Source organism: Cnephaeus nilssonii (genome assembly GCF_951640355.1).
Source record: "Cnephaeus nilssonii genome assembly, chromosome: 10".
Classification (NCBI taxonomy): domain Eukaryota; kingdom Metazoa; phylum Chordata; class Mammalia; order Chiroptera; family Vespertilionidae; genus Cnephaeus; species Cnephaeus nilssonii.
In genome coordinates this window covers 9,630,616-9,656,112 of record NC_137081.1, presented here as the reverse complement: position 1 = coordinate 9,656,112, position 25,497 = coordinate 9,630,616, and the positions used below count along the sequence as shown (strand labels likewise).

Here is a 25,497-nt window from a genome sequence, read left to right as displayed (position 1 = left end):
AAAGGATTAATGGCACTAAATATCATTTGTCAGAAGGCAGGAAGTAAATGTGACTTTTGATGTTGAGGAAAGATGCCATTAAGGAGTCAGGAATAGGGTTTACATTGTGCTTAACTTCGTGTAGGGTACAGAACTAATAATGATGACAAATAGTATTAATTGGTGCTAATAGTACTAATAACTAATATTTGCATCATATTTACTGTATTCTAAAGCATTGTTTTAAGAGCTTTACATGTTTAACTCATGTAATTCCCCCATGGACCCTGAGGTAGGTGCTACTATTTTCCTCTCTCAACTCAATCCCCATAGCAACCCCATTAAGTAGATCCTGTTATTAGACCCATTTTATAGATGAAGAAATGAGGTTAAGTAATATATCCAAGATCAATACAACTAGTAAGTGAAGCTGGAGTTCAGATATAGACAGTCTAGTTCCAGAATTCATGTTCTTAGCTACTGTGGTAGACTAAGTAATGGCCCTCAAAGATATCCAGATCCTATTGCCTGGAGCCTGTGACTATTATCTTATACTAGGCCCGGTGCACGAATTCATGCACTGGTGGGCTCCAGCCGACCTGCCCCATGGGGGCTGATCGGGGGCAGGGCTGGCCAGGGCAAGGGGCCACGGTTCTGGGTTCTGGTCGTTCTGCCTTTCGGTCACTGGGCTTTTATTATATAGGATGATTAACACGTTAAGTACCCTGTGGGTCACTGGTGACTGACACTGAACTTTCTGTTTGGACCTCGTCAGTCTCCGGCCGCCAGCATATTGGTGAAATCAGCTATCTCGGGCTAAACAGAAAGGAAGACAAAACAGGCTTGACGCTTAATGGGTTAAAGAGATTCTGCAGAAGAGACTAAATTAAGATTTTGGGAGATGATGAGATTATCCTGGATTATTCCACTCCATTTAAATGTAATCACAGTTGCCCTTGTAAGAGGGAGGTAAAGGGAGACTTGGCAGAAGGTGGTGATGTGACATAGAAACAGATGTGAAGATGGAGGCGGGGGCCGTAAGCCAAGGACTGTAGCTCCAAAAGCTAAAAAAGACAAGGATTCTCCCCTAGAGCTTCCAGAGGAAGCACAGCCTTGATTTTGGTCCATTGAAGTCGTTTCATCCTTTGACATCCAACAGTGTGAGATAATAATAAGCCGCTAAACTTGTAATTTGTTGCAGTAGTGACAGGAAACTAATACAGCCACTATACTATGGATAATGGTTCCAGTTATAGTTAAGACTTATTATAAGCAGCCCTTCCACACAGTCCATGGAGAAATAATCTCCCTTAACAGCCCTGTTTTATGACACTTGTCTCTTTATAGCACATTTTCTCAGTTCTTATCTCTTTAGGAAGATTATTCAGCTGTAATCTTTAGACTACATCTGTTCTGTACACAAACAGGGTAGCCATTCTGGGCTTAGAGTTGGCTGTGGAGCCAGAAACTTAAGAAGTATTAGTGGGGCCCCTTTGGGGACACCCTTGCCCAGATGGAGTTTGTATCTGCTTCCAATAAACTTCTATGTTTTTTATTAAAGGAAAAAAGAATAAATATAGGCTGAAGACATCATCTTTTCTTCAGGTCCAAGTGAAAGGCGGAAACTAAAGGGAACAAGCGTTTTAGTCTTCATACCTGACCCTCCCCATAAAGAGTAGTTAGTTATAACTCCTGAGTTGATCATGAGAAACTGTTAGATAATCTGCTCAGAGTCAGAAAACCAGGCTTGAAAATTCAGGTTTGTCTAATGCCAAGTTATAGACAATATTCTGTACTCACTGTTGCTAGTCCAAACTAGACCTACTGAGGAGCTGAGATCTAGACTAGAGCATGTCCAACGGGTTTATTTAGTACTAACGCGTCACCTCCAAATCATCCCTGACTTGCTCCACAGTCTGCAGGTTGGGCAGGTTCTTGGATTGCCCTGGAGGTCTACATTCCTCCTGCATGACTCGGCAGGTGGACTTAGTTCTGTGTTCAACTGGTTTTCTCTATTCTCGTTTGCGAGAGTTAAGACCAAACCCTTAACAAAACCCCAAAACTGATTAAGAAGCAATTCTCTTGTATGACTAGGGATCAAACCCACAACCTTGGCGTATTGGGTCAATGCTCTAATCAACTGGGCTACTCGGCCAGGACATCTTACTTATATGTGGAATCTAATGAACACAATAAACTGATGAACAAAATAGAACCAGAGGCATGGATACATGAAAGAGACTGACAAAGGTCAGAGGGGAGGAGGGTTGGGGGGACTGGATGAAAAAAGCAAAGAGATTAGCCAAAGAACATATAGACATAGCCCATGGACACAGACAACAGTGTGGTGATAGCTAGAGGGAGGGAGTGGGGGCTGGATGGAGGTGGGTAAATGAGGGTGCACATAGAGGACATCTGTAATAGTATCAACAATTTTTAAAAGAAGCATTTCTTTTTTAAATATATTTTTTATTGATTTTAGAGAGGAAGGGAGAGGGAGAGATGGAAACATCAATGATGAGAGCGAATCATTGATTGGCTGCCTCTTGCACACCCACTACTGGGGATCAAGCCCACAACCCAAGCATGTGCCCTTGACTGGAATCAAACCAGGGACCCTTCAGTCGTAGGCCGATGCTCTATCCACTGAGCCAAACCGGCTAGGGCAAGAAGCAATTCTTTAGAGCAAAGATCTGGAATCCATAGTTGAAACTTTAGGATTTTTGTGTGGGAGTATTCCTGTGTGATATATGTAAAAAAAAATTAAAAACAAACAGAAAAAAAATAGGAATGGTAATGTAAATATAAGATTAAACCAGCTGGCATGTAACAGTGTTCAGCAGAGGGTCTCAAGGTTAAATTTTCACAATGATTTTTGGTTAAAATATGATTAAGAACCACAGTTCTATTTAAGAACCAAATTGGACCAGTATAAAAGACACTTGGCCTTTATCCTCTCCCATTTCATCCTTCTTCCTTTCTCCTTCCCCTCTCTTCTTCACAAGCAAATTTGTGACATTACTTTTTTTACAATCCTTTCTTAGAAATTGAAAATAATTTTAATATATCTGTAGGTGTTAAAAAGTAGAAGTCTGTTCTTTAGTTTATTGGAATTCTTCTAGAAGTAGTGATATAATTGCAAGTATCTAAATGTAAGGGGGAACCCTGTTTAAGAAGTTGATGTAGGAAATAATTGATTTAGACAGATGGCTATTTGATGCTGAATAATATTCCTATTAAATTAGGGATTGGCACACTTTTTCTACAAAGAGTCAGATAGTAAATATTCTACAAAGCATATGACAAAGTATTTTCTGGCCCAGAATGTCAGCAGTGCCACGGTTGAGAAACACAGTTGTATATTATTCCATTTTATCTCCTTTGTTGGTTTATTATCTGTAATTCTTGAGTCATTTTATTGGTTGCTTTAGGATTTATAGTACACATCTTTAACTTATCACAGTTTACCTTTAAGCAATATGTTACTATAGCCATGTAATATAAAAGCTTTACAACAGTATATTTCCATTTTTCTCCTCCTGGCCTTTGTACTATTGTTATAGCACATTTTACATCTACATATATTATAGATCCCATAATATGTTATTATTTTACTTTAAACAGTCAATTATTTTTTAAAATTTTTAAATAATTTTATTGACTATAATTAACATATTTCAAGTGTACAATGTGGTAAGTTTTGACATAAGTATACACTTGTGGAACCATCACCACAATCAAAATAATGAATATATTCATCATCTCCAAAATGTTTCCCCTGCCCCTTGGTAATCCCTCCTCCAAACCCAGGCACCCACTGATCTGCTCTCTATCATTATAGATAAATTTACATTTTCTAGAATTTTATATAAATGGAAGTATAAACTATGTACTCTTTTTTCTGTCGGACTTCTCTCATCCAGCGTAATTACTTTGAGATGTATCCATGTTGTAGGCATCATTAAGAAAGCATTCTTAATGCCAGACATTGCATTGCAGGTAATTGGACTGCTATTATTAGCGAGCGTGCTGAGTTTCAAAGTCATTTGTTGTGTTCTTTGTTTTAGGTCATGACTGTCAAGGTATGATAATCACCTGAGAGCACACATTGCTGCAGATGTCATTTGTCCATCGGGAACTATCCATACAACCAGATCCATTTTCTTATTGAATGGCTTGATGGATTTCCTTTACTCTAATTCATACCAAAGCTGTCCTTGTCAACCAAAGCAAGAAAGGATCCTGCATGAATCAATCCCAGAATGCCATTTTTACATCACCAATGGGTGAAGAAAACCTCATGAATAACAATCACAGAGACTCGGAGAGCATCACTGGTGAGTCCAGTTTCATAAATATCGAAGGGTGTTGCCGAAACCGGTTTGGCTCAGTGGATAGAGCATCGGCCTGCCGACTAAAACGTCCCAGGTTCGATTCCGGTCAAGGGCATGTACCTTGGTTGCGGGCACATCCCCAGTAGGAGGTGTGCAGGAGGCTGCTGATCGATGTTTCTCTCCCATCGATGTTTCTAACTCTCTATCCCTCTCCCTTCCTCTCTGTAAAAAATCAATAAAATATATTTTAAAAATAAATAAATAAAATAAAAAATAAATAAATATCGAAGGGTGTTGCCTGTGCAAATGCCTTCATCCAGTGTATAAGATCACTATAATGAAACGGAGAAGGACTGAATTAATTCTTTCATCCCATAGCCTCCTGTCATATTATCAAAATCTGCCTGTGTGCCTTTCCTTGTCTGTGTCTGACTCCCTCTACCATGTGAGGTCCTGTGACGGTCAGCAGGAACTGTCATACTAGTCTTCCTACCCCCAAAGGGCAAGGACAGAGTTGCTTGTATTTGTATATCCTGCAAGCACCCAGCAAGAATACCTGGCACGTAAGAGGCACTCAGGACAGACAGAGTGTACAAACACAGGTGAAAGCCTATAAGCCCTCATTTGCAAGACTAAATACAAAAACTGAACACCCAACGTTTTCTCTAAACTTTGGTTCTAAATCTCTTTGGTCTACAAAACCTGATCTATGCAGCTATTTCTAAACTTACCTCACTTTAGTTATATTTGTTTGCTGAAAATGTATTTTATTTTTTTAACTTTGTACAGTAATTTTTAAAACTTTATCTTTATTGTTGAAAGTATTACAGATGTCCCCTTTGTTTGTCTGTTGTTTTTCCCCCATTGGCCCCCTTCATGCCCAACCGCCCCTCCCAGGCCTTCACCACTCTGTTGTTTGTGCCCCTGGGCTATCCATATATGTATGTAAGTTCCCCGTTAGTTAATCACTCCCTACCCACCCCTAACTTCTCTCTGAAATTCGGCAGTCTGTTCCATGTTTCTATGTCTCTGGATCTATTTTGTTCATCAGTTTATTTTATTCATTAGATTCCACATATGTGTGAGACCATGTGATACTTACCTTTCTCTTGCTGGCTTATTTCACTTAGCAACTTCTCTTCCTGCTAGGTATTACAGTGACAACCGGTAAGAGATATATTTGTGGCAGGAAAATTTTGGATAATCACATGGAATTCATAGAAATAGGATATGATGTAGTTTAGGGCTCATTTAAGTGATCTGCTAAGAGCTCCTTTAGAACTACGTTTAGGGTTTTCAATGTACCTCATCTTTGTGGTTATGAAGCCACAGCATGTCCTTCTAGGAGGTGGATAGGGTTGTCTAATATTGTCAGCCTTCTTGTAATTGATTTACTAAATTGTTATTGTTAAGTTAAGGTCAAGTAGTAGAAATTTACTCTCTTAGGGTATGATTTCACTTTGTTGTTCTTTGCCACAGTTAGGACATGTTTCTTTATACAACCCACAAAGGAAATACTAGATCTCTTAAGAAAGTGAGAGGGTTGGTGTGACATCCTGTATTTTCTCTATTTTAAGCCCTAGTATTTTAAGCATGTTACAGGGATAACTTTCCTTTTCTTGTAAATGGCTAAATTTGAAAGGTGTTAAGTGATGGGCAGTGTTTGGGACAGAAAGCCAGGAACAAACACCCCAAGGTGGAGAAGCCCAGGTGAGTTCAGAGATGTGAATGACGCGGGGAGTTCGGGTGTGCAGGTGAGAGTAGTGATGTGAAAGGTATTTAGGATGTTCAGTGTACCACATATTTTTAAAAAAAATGAAGTACTTAGTCCAGAACCAGTGCAAGAACACTGTGCTGGAATGTTAACATAACTGGTTAATATTTAACCAGTAAGTGTTAATTTTTTATATCTAGCTGATTTTTCCAGATTTTAAAGAATCCTCCCACAGAGTTTAAATTCTTTTACTAAAGAGGATGTAGTTTTACTTCTTTAGAACTACTTTCTGCTAGTTGTATGTGCTGCCTTTTTTTTTTTACCCAAGCATATAAATTTTTGAGATCATATCTCTTTTAATCAGCACTAACTAGGTTGACAAGGAGGAAATAATAAATTTGTCTAAATTTATTTTAAAGTTTAAAAACATATACACTAAGCAATATATTTTTATATATTTATGGTATTATTTTTACTATAGAAGTTCTCATATTAAAGTAACCCAGAGAAAGACCAACTATAGTACTAGGATATATTAGTAAAAATTAGTGGAGAAGTGATCTTGGCTAACATATCTTTGATTTTCTTACTTTCACAAAATGAATTTCACTGAATTTTCTCTGTAGCCTAGTAATTGAAATATATTGGATTCATTTACATGAACTCTCTTCTTTAGATGTCTGCTCCAATGAGGATCTCCCTGAAGTTGAGCTGGTGAATTTGCTAGAAGAACAGCTACCCCAGTATAGACTAAAAGTGGACTCTCTCTTTCTGTATGAAAATCAAGACTGGACTCGGTCCCCACATCGGCAGCATCATGCATCTGGCTCCCTCTCTCCAGTCCTTGCTGAAGAGACTTTCCGCTATATGAGTGAGTATTTTTTTTTATCCTTTTAGAGTTTGTCCATTGAAGTAATAATCATGAGTATCTTGGCATTGGCTTTTAAAACATTTGACATCTCTAGCCATTGTTTGGCGATGATGCTATGTGTTATGTCTGAATACAAAAAGTTTGTCACTCTTATGGCTCTGAGTGTCCAGGGTTGCAAGCATACCCAGATGTTCCCATTTCTTCCATCTTTTACTTGATATTTTCTCAGACTGAGTAGAAAGGGAACTTTTTAAAAAATAGTGAAATCATTTAAAATTTAATATTTCTTTATGTCTCTTGATACTACTGTCCCAATAGTTTGATATCCTAAGCCATCAGCTTTTTTACCCTAATCTTCCCTATTAAGCACAGTCACGGGAACTATGTCAGTCTTTAAGAAGCATAATTCTTGGACACATAAGTGGTTTTAATAATGACAAGGAGAAATAAGTGCACATTACATAGTAATCTTCATTATTAACTTAAGAATTCATAGAGAATATTTTAGTGAAAGGCTAAGCCAGATTGTTCTGAAAGTAAGTCTATTTTACACCAAACTCTTAGAAATGACAAAATTAAATAGAATTTTTTTTTGCTTTTGACCTAATTCCAAAGGTCTGCATTCAAGCTGTGCTTACTTTTTTCTTATTCCCTGTAGAAATTTTGTTTATATAATAGCTATTATAATCCTCCTATATAATAAAAGGCTAATATGCAAATTGTCCCCTCGGGTAGGAGTTAGGCTGACCAGGAGTTCGACCAGGGGGCAGGGCTGGCTGGCCAATCTTTCGTGTCCCCTCACCCTGGCCAGCCTGCAGGGACCCCACCCATATAAGAATTCATGCACCGGGCCTCTAGTATATAATAAAAGTCTGTAGGTTCCACGTTACGTTTGTGAAATTCTTTTAATTTGAATTAGATATGAGGTTGCATTAGATTCTAGACATTTGCCTAGCCCATGCTTCAGTGTTTTTAAAGATTGTGGCTGGAGAATGATGGTTGTGAAATACTTGTTTTCATAGTAATCATTAACTTGTTTTTAATAGTAGTTTCCTAGAATAAGGTTACTCACTGCTCAAAAAGAATTCTAAACATTTTTTAAACTTGAATTGGAATATCAAGAAACTCAGATAAGACTGTATTTCTGTCCCCAATAATTTTTTTAAATAGCTGAATATTATTAATAAGGCTCTTAAGGTTTTTTTAACTTTCTAGTTTAAGAAGTGGCTTGCTTGAGATTTTCTGAAAAATGCTTTTTTAAAGGAACACTATTTTTGATTTCCATTTCCCATTGTTCCATGAGTTTTTAGATTTGTGAGAAGAAAATTTCAAACTGAAATTTCATCACGATAAATTTAGTTTGTCATTATTTTGATAAAGTGGCACAGAAAGTATCCCTTAGTTTATATTCTTTGTCCTGTAAATCACGGAGGGGTAGGGAGGCACTGTAGCTAGAAAGATATCTTAAAGATTTAATGGAGTTATTTTTAGGATGAATTTAAAAACAAACAAACTGGGAAATGAAAGATTTTTAAATACTTGGTTTTTAGGACTTTATATAAAACAAACCATAATGTTCAAGGGAGCCATTTAAAATGAGATTAATAGGATTTTACAGATCTGTCCTTCAGGTCCTGGAAAACTCTCCTGTTCCGTTAGTCAAATAGTACGGTTTTTACTTTACTTTGAAAATTAAACTCTATACTATACGTTGATATATACCTAAGATCATGAAGCAAATAACTGGGATTATAATTGCTCCACTGATACTTTATCTTTGTAATTTACTTGCATTTCACTGTTATTTTAAAGATATCAATTCTTTGGCTTAATAGTTCACTCTAATATAAATAACTTTCATTATGAATTTGCATCTTATGAATGTAAACGATTAGTGATTTACTTTATTTAGCAAATTGACCAAGGCTTTAAAAAGTAAGATACAAAACATTATCTTACCCTTTCCCACAGTTTTCTAACCCCTTGATATTTCAAGATTGGTGATTTTAAATAATTATGTATCCTGGTGAGCCATCCTTGGGTTCAGCCCCTTCTTATCCCAACTTCCTGCACATGCCAGTAGATACTGTGCTCATTAAAATTAATTTTAACAAACTATAAAGAAGTGGCACCTTCTCTCTTATATAACGTAAAGGAATTGAAAGAGATATGAGAAGAAAATAAATTTGGAAGGGAACGTGGGCAGGGTTTTGGGTTGGAAGCCTGTCTCACATGAGCAAAATGATACCTGTTGTTCTGTGTAGCTCCCCCAAACAGACTGGGAAGAGGTTGTTTACTTTTAAAATAGATCTGGAGAGCAATGAACGGTCCAAACCAACCACAGTCCATCTTAGTCCCCACCATACCCACAGAGTTTAATATTGGCACTTCCCATCCTGAAAAAATGTGAGATTGGGGTAGTTGATGCAGAATAAAGTGCTTGTGTATATTACCCCCATTTTTTTTCAGAAACATTAAATTCTCTACATATTACACCAAAAATGTTGAATATTAATTACCAACCTTCCAAAACCAAGTTACAAAATTGTTCCTTTTAAAAAAAGTGTTTATCTATATGTCAATTGTACCTCAATAAATTTTTTTTTATTATCTCCCTGATATATATGGTTTTGTTATTATAGTTGTTGTTATTCCAGAGAATTAGGTTAGGGAAGTTCATGTCTGGAAATAAGCAAGAAGCATTGCTAATTTCTGTACCATTTAAGATATTTCTATTTTAACCACTAAGAACTGAAGGGAAAATAGGATTTGATAGAAACGATTATAATAAAGTCAGCCTGCTTGACTGTCTCTTCATTCCTGGTTAGAGAATTACAGTTAATAGTCTGTGGTTTTAGAAGCATTTAATCTCAATGCCTAAATGCCAAGAGAACTTGTAAGAGCTGTGCCCTGAAGTACTTTGGAAATCTTCCCAAGCAACATGTCTTTATCAGGAGTATTGTGATGAGGCAGAGAAGACAGAACTCATTAGGCTGCAGAGAAGAATCCATTGTGTTTCTTCCTATATGCCAGTGATGGCGAACCTATGACACGCGTGTCAGCACTGACACGCGTAGCCATTTCTGATGACACGCGGCCGCATGCCAAGGATGAAACATTTGCTGCTCCTGAGGATGAAACATTTGCGACTAGAGTCTCGGAGTTAGTTTTTTCCTCAAAGTGACACACTACCTGAGTTATGCTCAGTTTTTTTGGTGAAGTTTGACACACCAAGGTCAAAAGGTTGCCCATCACTGCTATATGCTTTGTGACTGACATCCCTGGAGCAACTCTGCAATTGAGCTGGCGCAGCCTTTGGGGTGTGGTAGTATACAGCCTATTTCACATAAAACATAAGAATTGGAAAATTCTGGTTGCATTATCTAATTTCTTTGCCGTAATACATATTGAAGCATTTTAAATTTTACTTTTGCAACCTCTTAACAAAAACTATTTTTTTATTATAAAGATAACATTTATTCTTCATGGAAAATTAGCAAAAAACAAACAAAAACAACAAATCAACTATAATCCCTACCCAGAGATAGCCACTATTAACATTTTAATATATATCCTTCCAGCTTCTCCTATATGCAGATATGCCCACACTTTGAAGAACAGAATTGGGATCTGTGCTGTTTTAGAACATGTGGATACTCTAGTACCTCGTCAGATAAATGCCTTTTGATCTTGGTCGGACTGTGGTAGAAATAGCAGGATGGTGTTTGAGCTCCTTACTAGGAATGAGCAGACCCAGGTTTTATCTTCTGACCTTGTGAGCTGGGGTTGTTAGCACCTCATTATTATCCTGGCTTTGCCACTAATGGCTTGCTTTGTGGTATTGGACACATCATATAATTCCTCTCAGTCAAGATTCCTCATACAAGAAAATTAGGTCATTAAATGAGATTAACTTCTTAAAGTTCAGCTTTAAATTCTCAAACAGTGACAGATGGTTTTGTATAGTACTGTGTCTTTCATTTTCTCTTCCTCTTACATCATGTATGACTTGCAGCTCACAGCTATTTTTTACATCCTTAACTTACTGGCTTTACTTCAATTAAATTTGCCACTTCATTTTCAACTGTGGTCAATTATGTAAAATAGGCTATGTCATGTATTTTTTCAAATTAGTTGTATAAAATTGTTTTTAACTGAATTTTATTATTCTAAAAATAAAAGGCCAAGGTAAGAGGCAATAAGCATTTACTTGAGATCACAAAAAATAGCTGTTCAGGAAGCACTGATTCAAGCAGAAACCCAAATAGTGTTCTGATTATGGGGTGAAGGCAAGGGGTTTTTGTGAGAAAGAGAAGGGAAGTAATTATATGAATACTAGAGGCCCAGTGCATGAAATTCGTGCACAGGTAGGGTCCCTAGCGGCTGCCAGCTGCCGACTGCTGGCCAGGGCGCCTCCCTTCCCCTGGCCACCAGCCGCCGGTGGCCCCGCCCCCTGGTCGAACTCCCAGTCAAGGGGACAATTTGCATATTAGGCTTTTATTATATAGGACAAGGAAGGGATTTCTATTAGAGACAATAAGCTACCAAAATGTGAAGATTTCTTAAACCCAAAAGCCTGTTTTCCTTAATCCTATGGTTAAATTATGGAGTCACTTTCTCTACTTGTAAATATAAATTCTTTTCGAGTGAAAATGTTTTTTAGTTTTTTGTTTTGGGTAGTTTTTCTTTTTTTAACTTTTCTTATATTCAGTTTAAAACTCCTATTTTTAGCTATCTTCTGATATCAACACAGCACTTTGTTTTACTTTTAACTAGGAATAAGATTATCATTAATAATTAAGGTCCAGGTAATTCTCAGATTCAGTTTAAGCAATGATGCTAGGAAGAAAAATTACAAGCTCAGATATAATAACCATGTCTAATGGTGCCTTTTGGGCAACTTCAAGTATCAAGATGGGTCTAAAGAACTACAGATGACTGAAATCGTAGTATTTGCTGCCAACTCAGTGAGTTATTTGCAGAGAATTTAAAATCAGGGCTATTTCATACATACCAGTTGTGTTTAGAGAGTAATAGCTGCATATAGTTGTATGATAGTCAAATGATCATATTTGAACCTCCTAACGACCTTGTGCAATGCATGTTATGGCCTCCATATTATAAATACAGAATCTGAATTTCAGAAGGGTTAAGTGACTTGTTCAAGCTCACTCAAGCCTTTCTGCTCCAAAGTCTCTCTCTTTTTCTTTTATTTCTTCAAGACAAACTAATTATAAAAACCTAAGTCTAAAACTAATTATAAAAACATAAATCTGTGTCATGTAGTACACTCCAAAGTCAAAAGATTCCTTTGTATTATGCATCATTTTCAGCTGAAAAAGATATTACTTATTATGACTATGGAGTCACTGGAGTCATATTTGTCCTTCTCTTTGGAGCAAAATTATCCAAGTGCATTGACAGTTCCTGAGTTTATGAGGTTCAGAAATAGTGGGCTTGCATTATGCAGGTAACAATATAGTGTACGATTTATTTTATAGCAGTGGCCTAGATATGAAGATTATCATAATGGGTTTTTAAGCAAAAAATGATTATGGTCATAACAAAGCTACAAAAAGTCTTACAAGTCCTATTCCTTATTTATTGTTGTTAACTCACAATAATAGGTGATGATATTCAAAATAATTACAACAAAATTCCAGCTGAATTCCTTTGTAACAGTATAACTTCTCACTAACTGCCCCTCAGTGACTTTAATTAGATTAGGATGTAAAACATTTGGTGATTTAATACATTCTCCCAGCGCACATTCTGTAGTGTGAGTGGGCCAAAGTTCTAATCTTACCAAGGGAGGAGGAGATAGGAAGTGACTGCCTTGTGATCATTTGATACTTTCTTAATTTATTGTATGATGTATGTTTGTTTGTAATAATGAATCTATTTACAGATTGTCTAACACATGAAACATCTCCTTCCCCTTTTTTTCACATATATTTTTATTCTCTTAAATGGCTTATAAAAGCCTGGGTTTGTTGTTGTTGTCATCTTTTGTTTCTTATGAATAGTTAAAATTATCTTTTATTTATAAATCCTATAAATAGTTGTTTTTAACTATCTTAGTTCTAGGCACAGACAGGGTGGAGCAGATGACCAAAACTTACAATGACATCGACATGGTTACACATCTCCTGGCAGAGGTAGGAATATATCTTTTTCTTTCGCCAGTACAAAAAACTAAAACTTAAAGATCATTTGGAATCTATCAAGTTTTTATATATCAAATGAAAAATGATGATGTCTTTGTTTTGGGTTATTTTGTAAGGTTGTTACAGTTGGAACAACTGGCATACCATCTGGCATTCCAAAGCAGAATGGTTCCTGAAGTTAATTGTTATGAAATTATAGAAGGTTTAGGGGGCTTTGTTTGCTTGCTTTTTATTACAATGGTGCTGGCTGGCCTCCCTGTCCTAAAAAAATGTCACTCAGCCTGGAGCAGAACTGCCTGTTCAAGAGACAGATCCATTGCAAATCTTCTCCTGCAGCCTGGAGCATCTTCCCAGAGTTTTGCTCTCAGTTTGGGTTATTTTTTTTAGCTCACTTTGTCCATGACATTTTTAATATGTATAGTGTACCTTTTCCAATTGGCAGTCATAGAAGTGTCTCCTTACACTTCACTTTCAGTTGATCTATGGAAGACTGTCTTTCTCTTTGAAGTACCCTTTCCCCTCTCCCCTAGTTCCCCAGAACAATTTTGTGTGTGCCACTTAGCTTACGTTGCCAATGAGATAAGTGGGCCTTGAAAATCTGGAAATAACCCATCCACCTGTTGTCATGTACTATGGAGCAAAAGAGCAGAAGCTTAATTTTATTTATAGTGATTACTGTAAGGAGAGCCCATACTCACATATAAGGTAGTTATATGTATATTGACAGATTTTCATCCTATAGAATACAGTCCTCACCACCACCATGTAGATGGGATTTCTGTGTTCTAACTAAGTATCACCATGTACCCAGAAAGAGTAACTCTTGCTTTGTTTGGCTTTTCTGTAGGCATCCTGCATCATTACCACCAACTTCTTTAGACTCTCTTTTTTTCTAAACTTTAAACAGAACCTTGCATTTCAAAACTTCCAGTCCTTTATCCCCTATTTTATTTCACATCATTCTTGCACCAGTTGACAGTAGGGCTCTTGACTATGCTTTCCTCTAAGCCTCTGGCTCTCAGGGCATATAAGCAAGCTTTCCTCTAAATGAAACTTTTCAGCATACCTACCTGAACCTCATATCTAAATACCGAGTTCTGTATCATTACCATGCTTGATAGACAGATGCATTTGTTGGGCCTTTATTGTGTGACAGGCCCTGTCCTCAGTTTTGAAGACTGCATTGATTTTCTAATTCCCCAAGGTTGTAAGTGTAAAGGTTAGGTCACTGGATCCTAATTAATAGGGTTAATTAATCAATAAATTTCACTTGATAAATCAGGGGAAAAAATGCCCTCTTGCATTTATAACTGTGGTGGTCATCCATTTGGACAACATATTTTAAACATCACCTGTGTGCCAGGCCCTGTGTTTATTTGGTATCTGGGTGTTAAAATACTTTCTAGAATGTTGCTTTTTGTGTTTATTTAGCAAAATTGACTGCAAAATCTCTAAACTACCATGTAATTTTGTTGGAACTCAAAGAAAAGTGTTTTTGTATTTTAACAGAGGGATCGTGATCTGGAGCTAGCTGCTCGCATTGGACAAGCTCTCTTAAAGCGAAATCATGTCTTGTCTGAGCAGAATGAAGCCCTGGAGGAGCAGCTGGGACAAGCTTTTGACCAAGTAAGTCTTTGTCAAGTATTTGCAGCGTGAAGTATTTAGGTCTTGGGCTGTGGAGGAATTTATTTTCCTGGGTGTCCTTGAATTGATGACGATGAGTAGGTAAGTAACACCAGTACATGTAGACTTTGTTGGTAACCATTGAACTAACCAGTAGATAAATGAAAAATACTGTACAGAGGAGTGCTTATGTGAGTCTGCGTTGGTCCATATAAAAGTTTATATTCAGTACCTGTAGTACTTAGATTCTAACGTTTTTTTCCTCACCCCTTTGTGTAAACTTTGTGTGTCATCTTTAACTTTATTTTTTTAAAAATACAGCCCCAAATAATAGATACCCAAATGAAGTATCTTTAATCAAAAACCCAAACAAAAGGAAAAGGAAAAGACCTTTTGAAAATTTATTTATTTATTCCTAAGCAATGAATATTTATTTTTAGTGAGAACTGCTTTATTATTAACTTGAATGGTTAAATTTCAGGTTTTCTGTAATTTGTTATTTTTACCTAGTTTTACTTACATTTTACAAATGCATTATATTTAATAACATTTGAGCCTTTGTGTTGAATATATTTATTTCCTAGAACTAAAGTTAGGAAATCATGCATAGTTATACAGCTTAAAAGTACAAACCTATAGGATGAGAATTTGAAAGTAGGGATCCATTCTGATAGTTTGAAATTCCTTCAGTTTTGTTTTGTTTTCAACTGTGAAAATTTCCTCCAATATTTCTATTATATAGAATGTAAAAATTGGCTTTCCTTCTCATCTAGTATAGAAAAAGCTGTATTTGTTGAAGTAATGCTCTAAAATTATAGGTTGGGAAGTATCTGAGGTTTATTATTTTCTGTTTAGCACTTGCTACTTTAGTCAGTAAATATTCCAGCTAATTATATTGTTTGTTTTTTGATGAGGAATAATTGCTCAATGAATTAAAAGTTATATTACATATGTTATATTAAATAATCTACACCAATAAAAGAGAAAATTGAAATTGACCGTACCTTCACGACGTCCACCAGCCAGTCAGGAGTGAGTATGCAAATTATCCCAACAAAATGGAGGGTTAATTTGCATACGCAGGTGGTCCGCACCGCCCCAGCAGCTCTGGGCCTCTGGGCAGCGTGGGAAGGCGGAAAGGCGGCTGTAATAATGGGCCTTCCTTCCCCTGGCTGCCTGCACCACCTTTGCTCAGTGGGATCTAAGAAACAAGGGAAGGCAAATAAATACGAGCATCTTGGCTGCACTCCCTAATTAGAATGTCAATAGCAAATCCTTAGTTATGCCGCAGCAAAGGTGGTGCAGGCAGCCAGGGGAAGGAAGGCCCATTATTACACGAATCTTCGTGCATCGGGCCTCTAGTACAAAATAAAGGACATCTTGTGAATCTAGTTCTTTTTCTGTGCAGGTCAATCAACTGCAGCATGAGCTATCCAAGAAAGATGAGTTACTTCGAATTGTCTCCATTGCTTCGGAAGAGAGTGAGACTGATTCCAGCTGTTCTACACCTCTTCGGTTCAATGAGTCCTTCAGCTTATCTCAGGGCTTGCTACAGTTGGACATGCTGCAAGAAAAGCTCAAGGAACTGGAGGAAGAGAATATGGCTCTTCGGTCCAAGGTACATTCAACCCAGTTCCCAGTTTCTTTAACTTAAAGGTCATATGGTTTAAACCCAGCTAGTGTTGAGATGAAATGCGGCATAACTAAGGATTTGCTATTGACATTCTAATTAGGGAGTACAGCCAAGATGCTCGTATTTATTTGCCTTCCCTTGTTTCTTAGATCCCACTGAGAAGTGGATAATAGCAAGTTGACAGATGAGAAAGCCACAGCATAGAATATATACCTTGTGGAGTTTATGTTGGAAAATTACAAGGTTCTGTGAGCTTGTATGATGGAGGGGGGGATAAAGAAGTCTTACTTAAGCAAGTGATATTTTAGCTGAGGCTAGAGATTAGCCAGGCAGAAATGTATGGGAGCTGGGGGGAGGGGCTGGAGGGATGAGGAGGCATTTACAGAGATTCAGAGAGAATGAGGGAGATGTTTGAAACATCCTTTTCCGTACCTTTATTTTATGGTAGATAAAGATTTATGGGGTTCTTTTTTCCTTTGTAAGTGATTAACTTTTATGTTCAAATGAGAATTAAAGGTTATTTTTAGTTCATACTGTAAATAATTAGAAGATATCACTATATTTTTTTTCTTGAAGGCTTGTCACATAAAGACAGAAACTATTAGCTATGAAGAGAAGGAACAACAGCTTGTCAGTGACTGTGTTAAAGAACTTCGTAAGTATTAACATATTCTGTTTGCCTTTGGGCAGTTCTTTGGTAGGATATCTCCAACTCAGAAATTAGATCAATGGTTTCAGTAGAAACATCTCAAGAAACACTATTAAATAATTACTGAAGATCTTGGAATACCACATTGAATGTACAACTCTAAATAAAATACATATGTACTTTTCAAAAATATCTTTGTTTCAGTTGCTATCTTCAATGAATAAAGATCTGTATTTCTATCAATTATAGCATGTTAGAATGAAAGAAACCAGAGCTCTTATTTGGTTGATGAGAAAATAGTCCTGTAGAGAATGTGATTTGTCAGTCAGAAAACAATAGATCAGTTGCAGAGCCTGGTCTAACATTCAGTGAGTAATTTATTAAGTGCCAACTATGTGTCTGTAAAGGAATATATTTTGGTTTGATGTAATGTTAACTAAAATAGTTTTTAAATTAAACTAGTTGGGAAAAGATCAGCTTTACTAGAGAAAGATATTTAATTTCTCTATTAATATAAAGCCTGTTACATTGAAAGAGAAATGTAACATCACATCAGTTCATTTGGGCTGTGGGCCTCAGAATGTGATAACTTAGAGTAACAGAATATTAGAGAACCAGAAGTAATGTAAATTGAATCTTCTCCATCAACACTATCATTACCCACCTTTTAAACTTTAAAAAACAAAGAAGAAATTACTTGTCCAGGAATTCAGATCCAGGTCTCCTTCCTTCTTGTTGCCATTCTATGAAATGTTATAGAGTTTCTGTCAATTAAAAAATAGTTTTATATGATGCTGATACATGGTTCTGCCACTTGTGCTTAGATATCCAAGTTTTTATATGAAATAAAGATTTATTTCCCCCATGGAATTCTAAAGATTCTATTTCATATGCATTCAAGAGTGCTAGGCTGTAAAAATTGCTTTAGAGGCTCTACTCAGTTTGCCACGTATCCCAGAAAGTCTCTCTCCTATAGCAGCATCTCAGTAGCTTTATCAGTAGGTTTAACAGATTGTAACTGTTCCATTCTGGAAATGTTCCTGTGTTAGACTTCTTAAGTTTAACTTTCATTGCTTGTGGGAGTTTATTTACATTCCTGAAGAGTTCTCAAAGACATAAATGAGATTATGTCTTAGTACTTGCAAAGATATATAATTCACCTATATCTTTTCAGCCTACTTGTTCTTCATAATGAAAAAGATTAAAGCAAAACCTTTAGCTTGCCTTTACAAGTCATCATTGCCTAATATTCAGTTCCTAAGATTAGCTTTTATTTCAGAAGCATCTTTATTTTTTAAATTTATGTTAAAGAAAATTGTATTTGTGATAGTCCAGTGCTTACTACAAAACAAGATTTGGCGCACAGCCATAGTTTGCCAACCCCTACTCTTCATTTATATTAATTTTTAAAATTCTTATTTGTTTCCAAGGTGAAACAAATGCTCAGATGTCCAAAATGACTGAGGAATTGTCTGGGAAGAGTGATGAACTGATACGATATCAAGAAGAGATCTCCTCTCTCTTGTCTCAAATTGTAGATCTTCAGCACAAACTTAAAGAGGTAAGTTCATTCTTTCATTCAACAGATGTTTGTTAAGTACTGACCTAGTACCATGCACTGTGTTAAGTACGAGATTAAGCAAAATAAACACGGTCCCTGCCCTTTTAAAGTGCTGTAAACTGATGACTGTTTTAGTCTTCTCTGTCATGAAGCATGAATAACTACTTTCAAGTCACAATTTCTCTCTCAAAATGATACTGAACCCAGATTCTGCTGCCTGCCGCTCAAAAACCAATAATCTAGAGACAGGGGCTGGTAGAAGGAAGGTAGGTTTATTCAAGAGCCGGCTGCCTGAGAAGATGGTGGACTCCTGTCACCAAGACTGTCTTAACAATTGGACACAGGCAGAGGTTTTTGTAAGGAGGGAGGAGGAAGAGAAAAAAAACCACACAACAGAACAGAGGAATCAAAATGAAGGGACTGAGAGTTCTCCGAGCAAGCCAACAGTCTGTTCAGATAACTGGTTGAAGGTCAGCAATTCTCCCGAAGCTGGAATGTCTGAAGGTCAGAGTCTGCTTCTTTTGAAGTTAGTTCCTAGAATTCTTAGGCAAGCAGACTGTTTATCTGCAGTCATATATTAGTTAACAGGTCATCATTTATAGAAATAATGTTAAAAGAATGTTGGGGTTGGTTACAGTAAAATGGGTCAGATCTTCCTCAGAAAGTTGTGATGTGAGTTATTGTCTCGTGCTCATTGTCCTCTGAACACCTTTATGGATTTTCTATTTTGCCCATTTTATTGCTCTTATTTGGCTTTTGGAAGGTAAGCTTTTTAGAGATCTCTACATAGACTATGCCCTTAAGATGTCTTTAAAAAGAGAGTAGCCTCTATTTTATATGGGAAGGCTTCACAAGTCCCTTTTAATATGTTGTTAGCATGTGATTGAGAAGGAAGAACTGAGACTGCACCTGCAAGCTTCCAAAGATGCCCAAAGACAGCTGACATTGGAGGTAATGAAATCTTTCTTTATCTGGTGTGATACAGGAGGGGGAGGAAGGATTCGCTTCTTTCATCTTTGTAAATAAGATTTAAAATAACAACAGGATCAAGATGAGAGCTAAGACGTAAAGCATTTAAAAAATTATCTCTCTAAAACTAGTAACATGGCAACATCCTATTGATTCATGGGGAAAACCTTGACTTTTATAAGATTCTTTAGGATTATGTGACTCTTTTACCAGTTTACCTTAGCTACCACAATGGTTTTTAAAATGTCAGGAGAAATAGCAAAAATCTCTAACTTGGTATCTACATAAAACTATATATTAGATATAATTTAGTGGCTCTTTAGCAAGCATAAGAGTCACCTGGCAGTGTGAATTTTAAGTGGAGATTCCGAGCACTATCCCTGAAAGTTTCTAAGTCAGTAGGTCTAGACTGAGGGCCAAGAATCTGCATTTTTAATAAGCATTCCCAACCCTGGTGATGCTAATATACAGTCTAATACTACACTTGAAGAAATTTTTGAAGTTAAAATGCACTCTGAAAAGTATGTGCACTCTTAACATGCTCGTGAATCTAACAAAAAAGAAGGTTCTGAAACAAGGGAGAAGAAACTACTTGTTTAGGATAATTGAGCATTCTGACATCAAATATAATACTGTGTAGACTTGATCTTGTCTTTTACAGACTTCAGAATGATGTTTAAAAAATATAGCAGTATGCTAAATCTGACTTGAACATGACTATTATATTTCCTCTATAAGTTTTTTTGTTGTCTTTTTAAAATATATTTTATTGATTTTCCATAGAGAGGAAGGGAGAGGGATAGAGAGTTAGAAACATCCGATGAGAGAGAAACATCGATCAGCTGCCTCCTGCACACCCCCTACTGGGGATGTGCTCGCAACCAAGGTACATGCCCTTGACCGGAATCGAACCCGGGACCATTCAGTCCACAGGTCGACACTCTATCCACCGAGCCAAACCAGTTTCGGCTATAAGCTTTTTTAAGGGGATGAAGTATTAAATATTGAATTGACGGTTATGGTTTTCTCAGCTATATTTCAGATTTTTAAGAAATCATGTTTATGTGTAATTCTGGCCAAGACACTCCTACTTCTGGCAGTTTGAAATAGATATGTACTCTCCTTGCTTAGTTTATTCCAGAGTCTTTGTATTAAAATGAATTATATTCATAAACTTAGACCTCTGGATAAAATTAATACTTGTCCCAAAGGTTTCCTCCCCCTTGTCATATCTATATATATAAAAGCCTAAGCAACTGAACGACTGGTCGACCGGTCGCTATGACGTGCACTGACTACCAGGGGGCAGATGCTCAACACAGGAGCTGCCCCCTGGTGGTCAGTGCGCTCCCACAGCGGGAGTGCCGCTCCTCTGACCGGCAGGCACCAGATGCAGGGCTCACAGCTGGCGGGCACTGCCACGGCAGCGACATTCACCTCTCCCGATAGGGACTGACTGGGCATGAGCCTGTGGCAGGTGCAGTAGGGCCGGGATGAGTGGGAGCAGCAGGTGGTGTTGGACTGCTGGTTTCGGCCCGATCCCCGCAGGCCACACCAAGGTACCCACCAGTGCATGAATTCATGCACCGGGCCTCTATTTAGAATATAATAGAAGACACTACTTACCATCCTTTCTTTCAGTTACATGAATTACAAGACAGGAATATGGAGTGTCTAGGAATGTTACATGAATCCCAAGAAGAAATAAAGGAACTTCGTAGTAGATCTGGCCCTGCTGCTCACCTCTACTCCCAATCATTTGGAGCTTTTTCTGGGGTAAGGAACTGAGAAAGATGTTATGTATTTAAGGAAACTTGTTTAAGATTAGATTGTCCTGAGAGTGGTACAGTTTCTGATGATGTAAAGCATCTTAAGAAGTGATAACATGAATTGTCCTTTGATTTAGGCCTTAATTTGCATATCTACATCTACCTTAATACTCTTATTTATTCTAGCCTTCCTTCTAACAGGTGACTATCCAGATTTATTGTAAAATGCATATGACATGAACCCCAGGGAAATTAGTTTTAGGTCTGTGTACCATAGAGCTACTTAACCTTGGGTCATCCTTACCCTAGGCCCACTACATTCCACTTAACAAATAGTCTCTGAGCATCTAAAATCTTTTTCATAAATCTTGAATTTCTTGATATATTTAACTTCAGTTAGGTGTAAGCCCCGTAAGGGCAGGATTAATGTTTATTGAATTCATCAATAAACAGTATTTTTAATTAAAGAAATTAATGAAAACTTTTGAGTTTATGCCAGAATTTGTAATATTGGTTCAAAGACTTATTTTAACAATCTAGTTCTTAAACACATTCATTCACTCCTGTGAAATTTTTTTAAAGACTGAAACTATAAATTATAATAGATTTTCTGAAGAAGAGTTGGGAGCACATTTTTGTTCTTTTACTTTTGAAATAATCTTAAATCTAGAATAAAATTCCAACAATAGTTCAAAAAACTCTCATATATCCTTCACTTAGATTCCTCAGTTTTTAACATTTTACTACATCTGCCATATTGTTCTCTTATCCTGATCACTTAACAACAGTAAGTTGCAGATACACCCTAATTCCCCTTAATACTTCAGTGTGTATTTGCTAAAAACAAAAGCACTCTCTACATTACCACACTGCCACCATCAAGTCAGAAAAAGTATTGACATCCGTACAATACTATAATTGTGAGATAGTAATTTTTTAATTTCATTATGTTTTCAACATTTATTATCTTTTGTAAGGTAGAGCTTTTCTGTCTCACTTATTCATTTAGTTATTCCTATTTTAGTCAAAGGATTATACTTCATTATTACTTTTTAATTTTTTTTAATATTCAAAATGTCCCAAGTATGGCCAGGGGGATCTCCTTTAAGCTCATCTTGCCCTTTCCCTGTCTCAGTCCTGGAATCAACCATTTTTCCAAGTTGCTCTGGTTACTTTTAGGAGGAATGATATTTAGATTCCAACATCTGGGAGCTTTGTGTCTATTGCCACTAGTTTCATTGCTTCCAGGTCCTTCGGCAGATAAAAGTAAGAAATATACATATGTTTATACAATACCCACACCAACACATCTGTATCTTCCTTCCCATCCATATTGTTCACACCAGTACCTCCAGTCCCAGTCATCGTCAGCTCAGCCCCACTGAGCGTGCCACACATGCTAGTTGAATTCTCACCCGGCCCAGGGGAGGGGAACATGGCTTATTTTTCTTTTAATGACTTTTCTAAAATAAAAGAAGCCAAAAGAAATTCTTAAATACCATCAAATATTGCCCTCCACAGAATCACTATTAACAACTTACTTTATAGCCTTTCACACCCTTTATTTTTGTGTATCTGCATATATAATGTTTTATATTTATCGTACTGGTTTTTGCCACCGCTTTCCTGAAAAAGTAGTTGGTTCTTGTTTAAAAGTTACATTTCCAGAATGTCTCTTTTTTTCTTCTGTATTTTCTTATAACACCAAAAGTACTGGATTCTGCAGACTCTGTTAATTAATTTAAGAACAGTCCATTTCACCCAGCAGGCTTCTTATGTAATCACTATAGGAATCTCAAACTCTTTTTCCTTAGGAATCTCTGGCATCTGAGATTGAGGGGACCATGCGTAAAAAGTTGAGTTTGGATGAGGAATCGTCTCTCTTTAAACAAAAGTAAGTGCAGATCACATACATGTGCTGTTACTCAACTGTTAGGATGGAAATTTAAAAGAAGCCACAATCCAGAGTAACAGGTATAAGGAGATTCAGTAGTAAATCTGCTTACTTTTCCATTTTTTCCTCTTAGTACTCACATTTGTGAGAGAGTTCCTGTGTTCTGGTGTTTATTTTCTCATGACCTCTCCTCCACTTTAGAGGCTCTTCAGGATGGCTTTATTTTTAATGAATTATACCTATACGAGGGGCCCAGTGCACGAATTTGTGCACCTTGGAAGGAACTATGGGCCGCGAGGCTGCGGTGGGCACAGGGGTGGGTCTCGGTCCATCCTCCGCGCCCCCGCCCAGCCCCTCCCACCACGGCCCCGGTCCCCTGTCTGCTGGCAGCCTCGCTCCCACTGCCACCGCTCCCACAAGCTGATGGAGCCAACCCCACTCGCACCTGCTGACGGCATGGAGCAATTGGAGTCGGTGCCGCAGAGGGTGTGAGTGGGACTGGTGCTGTTAGTTGGTGCGAGCAGTGGCTGCTGCCCCAATCGCCCCTCAGGAGCAGGGGGAGGTGGAGAAGCCCTGAGGGGCAATCAGGGCCGACAGCCGCCGCTCGCACCCGCTGACCACCCACGGACGGCACTGAGCGATCGGGCCAGCGCTATGCGCCCGCAGTGGGTGCAAGTGGGGCTGGCACCGGCAGCAGGTGCAAGCGCCGGGCAGGACCACAGTGCATGGGAGCAAAGAATTTTCAGTAACCACCAGAGGCTCGCCCCGATGACAGCAACTGGTTCCCAGCCTTGGTCTGGCGCCCCCGCTCACCTGCTCCACCATCCCGCCGTGGCCAAAGCCTGCCATATTCCGTTCTCTGTCTCCTGTTGCTGACGCCCTCCATGTTCCATGTGCGCCTCCTGGTGGTCAGCGCACGTCATAGCAACCGGTTCGGTTGTTCCACCTTTTGGTCTATTTGCATATTAGCCTTTTATTATATAGGATATCTTTTCTGAAGCACCCCAGCAGTAGGGAGTGATAATGAGCACTTCTTTTTTGACAGGGCCCAACTGAAACGGGTATTTGATACGGTCAGGATTGCCAATGAGACACGGGGCTGCACTGTCCCATTCCCAGCTCTACTATCCATTCCAGGCTCCAACCACTCAAGTGTCATCATGACAGCAAAACCTTTTGAGTCTGGTTTACAGCAAACAGCAGAGAAAACCCTTCTGAGCCAGAGGAGCAGCTCGGAGGAGGTTCCAGGGTAAGAAACACAGATCGAGGTAGTGATTCTGCATTTCTTGTGGCATTGACATAACAGATTCACATGCACACATCCAGCATTGCTCTGTGCTGTCCCAAGGAAGTTCTGGAACTGTCCTTTTCATTCAGTAATGATGCCACATATCATTGTTTGTAAGACTGATCACTGATAGCAAAAAAGGTTTTAGAGTGAAAAAGCTACGTTTAATTAAATGTATTCAAAATGGAGCTTGCATCAAGTTTGAGTCTAAATCTTCTTGTTCAAATTCAAATTTGTTTAAATGCGTTTGGTCACTAGCAGTTACACGTACATAGTATCAGATGACCCTTTCTCATAACCCATGCTCATAATCTCAACTACTTTGGTGCCTTTAGAATAAACAGTAAGTATGAATACCTATTGAGGAAAACTAGCTTACTCTTAATTTCCTAGTTGTTTAAACTTATATTTTTTCCACTTTTTATTGTATTAAATATGTAATTCAATTCATTGAATTATGTATAACTAGAAAGTAAACATTACTGGGCAGTCTGCTAAAAGCTTTTTTTGTTCAGGTATTTGTTTTTGGTCTTTTTTTTTGTTTTTGTTTTTTTTGTTAATCCTCACCGGAGGATATTTTTCCATTGAGTTTTAGGGAGAGTGGAAGAGAGAGGGAAGGACAGAGAGAAACATCGATGTGAGAGAAACACATCGATTGGTTGTCTCCTGCAGGAGCCCTGATGAGGGCCCAGGCCAGGGAGGAGCCTGCAACCAAAGTACATGCCCTTGACTGGAATCGAACCCGGGACTCTTTGTTCCACTGAGCCAAAGTGGCTAGAGCTCAGCTGAAAGTTTTTGAAAGATAGATGTTTGGCACCTGAGAGAAATCTTCCCTAATGCAAAAATAATGACAGTACTCTGGGTTTTTTATTTTATTGCCTGGTCTGTAGTGAGCATGCTCTGCACCCATAATAGCTTTATGTGTGAATAGTACCTTACCTTAGAAGACTGAACAAACAGATCTATGTGAATTCACACATAGTACCAGGAGCAACTACAACTCAGCTTGCTACTCTTCCTTTTGATTTCAATTATAAGATGCCTCT

General features: G+C 37.8%; 1 protein-coding gene across 3 annotated transcripts in view; it reads left to right on the top strand.

Moving 5' to 3' along the window:
* The window catches only part of TRAK2 (trafficking kinesin protein 2), a 56,360-nt gene that overhangs the window by 18,538 nt on the left and 12,325 nt on the right, over window positions 1-25,497 (top strand). For all 3 annotated transcript variants that reach the window (XM_079781836.1, XM_079781837.1, XM_079781838.1), the window contains exons 2-12: window positions 4,047-4,316; window positions 6,704-6,898; window positions 12,980-13,056; window positions 14,575-14,691; window positions 16,097-16,306; window positions 16,898-16,976; window positions 18,401-18,531; window positions 19,408-19,482; window positions 21,142-21,276; window positions 23,084-23,163; window positions 24,209-24,412. In XM_079781836.1, coding sequence (XP_079637962.1) covers window positions 4,226-4,316; window positions 6,704-6,898; window positions 12,980-13,056; window positions 14,575-14,691; window positions 16,097-16,306; window positions 16,898-16,976; window positions 18,401-18,531; window positions 19,408-19,482; window positions 21,142-21,276; window positions 23,084-23,163; window positions 24,209-24,412 — 1,394 coding nt within the window. In that variant the 5' untranslated portion in view covers window positions 4,047-4,225. The remainder of the gene's footprint in view (window positions 1-4,046; window positions 4,317-6,703; window positions 6,899-12,979; window positions 13,057-14,574; window positions 14,692-16,096; window positions 16,307-16,897; window positions 16,977-18,400; window positions 18,532-19,407; window positions 19,483-21,141; window positions 21,277-23,083; window positions 23,164-24,208; window positions 24,413-25,497) is intronic.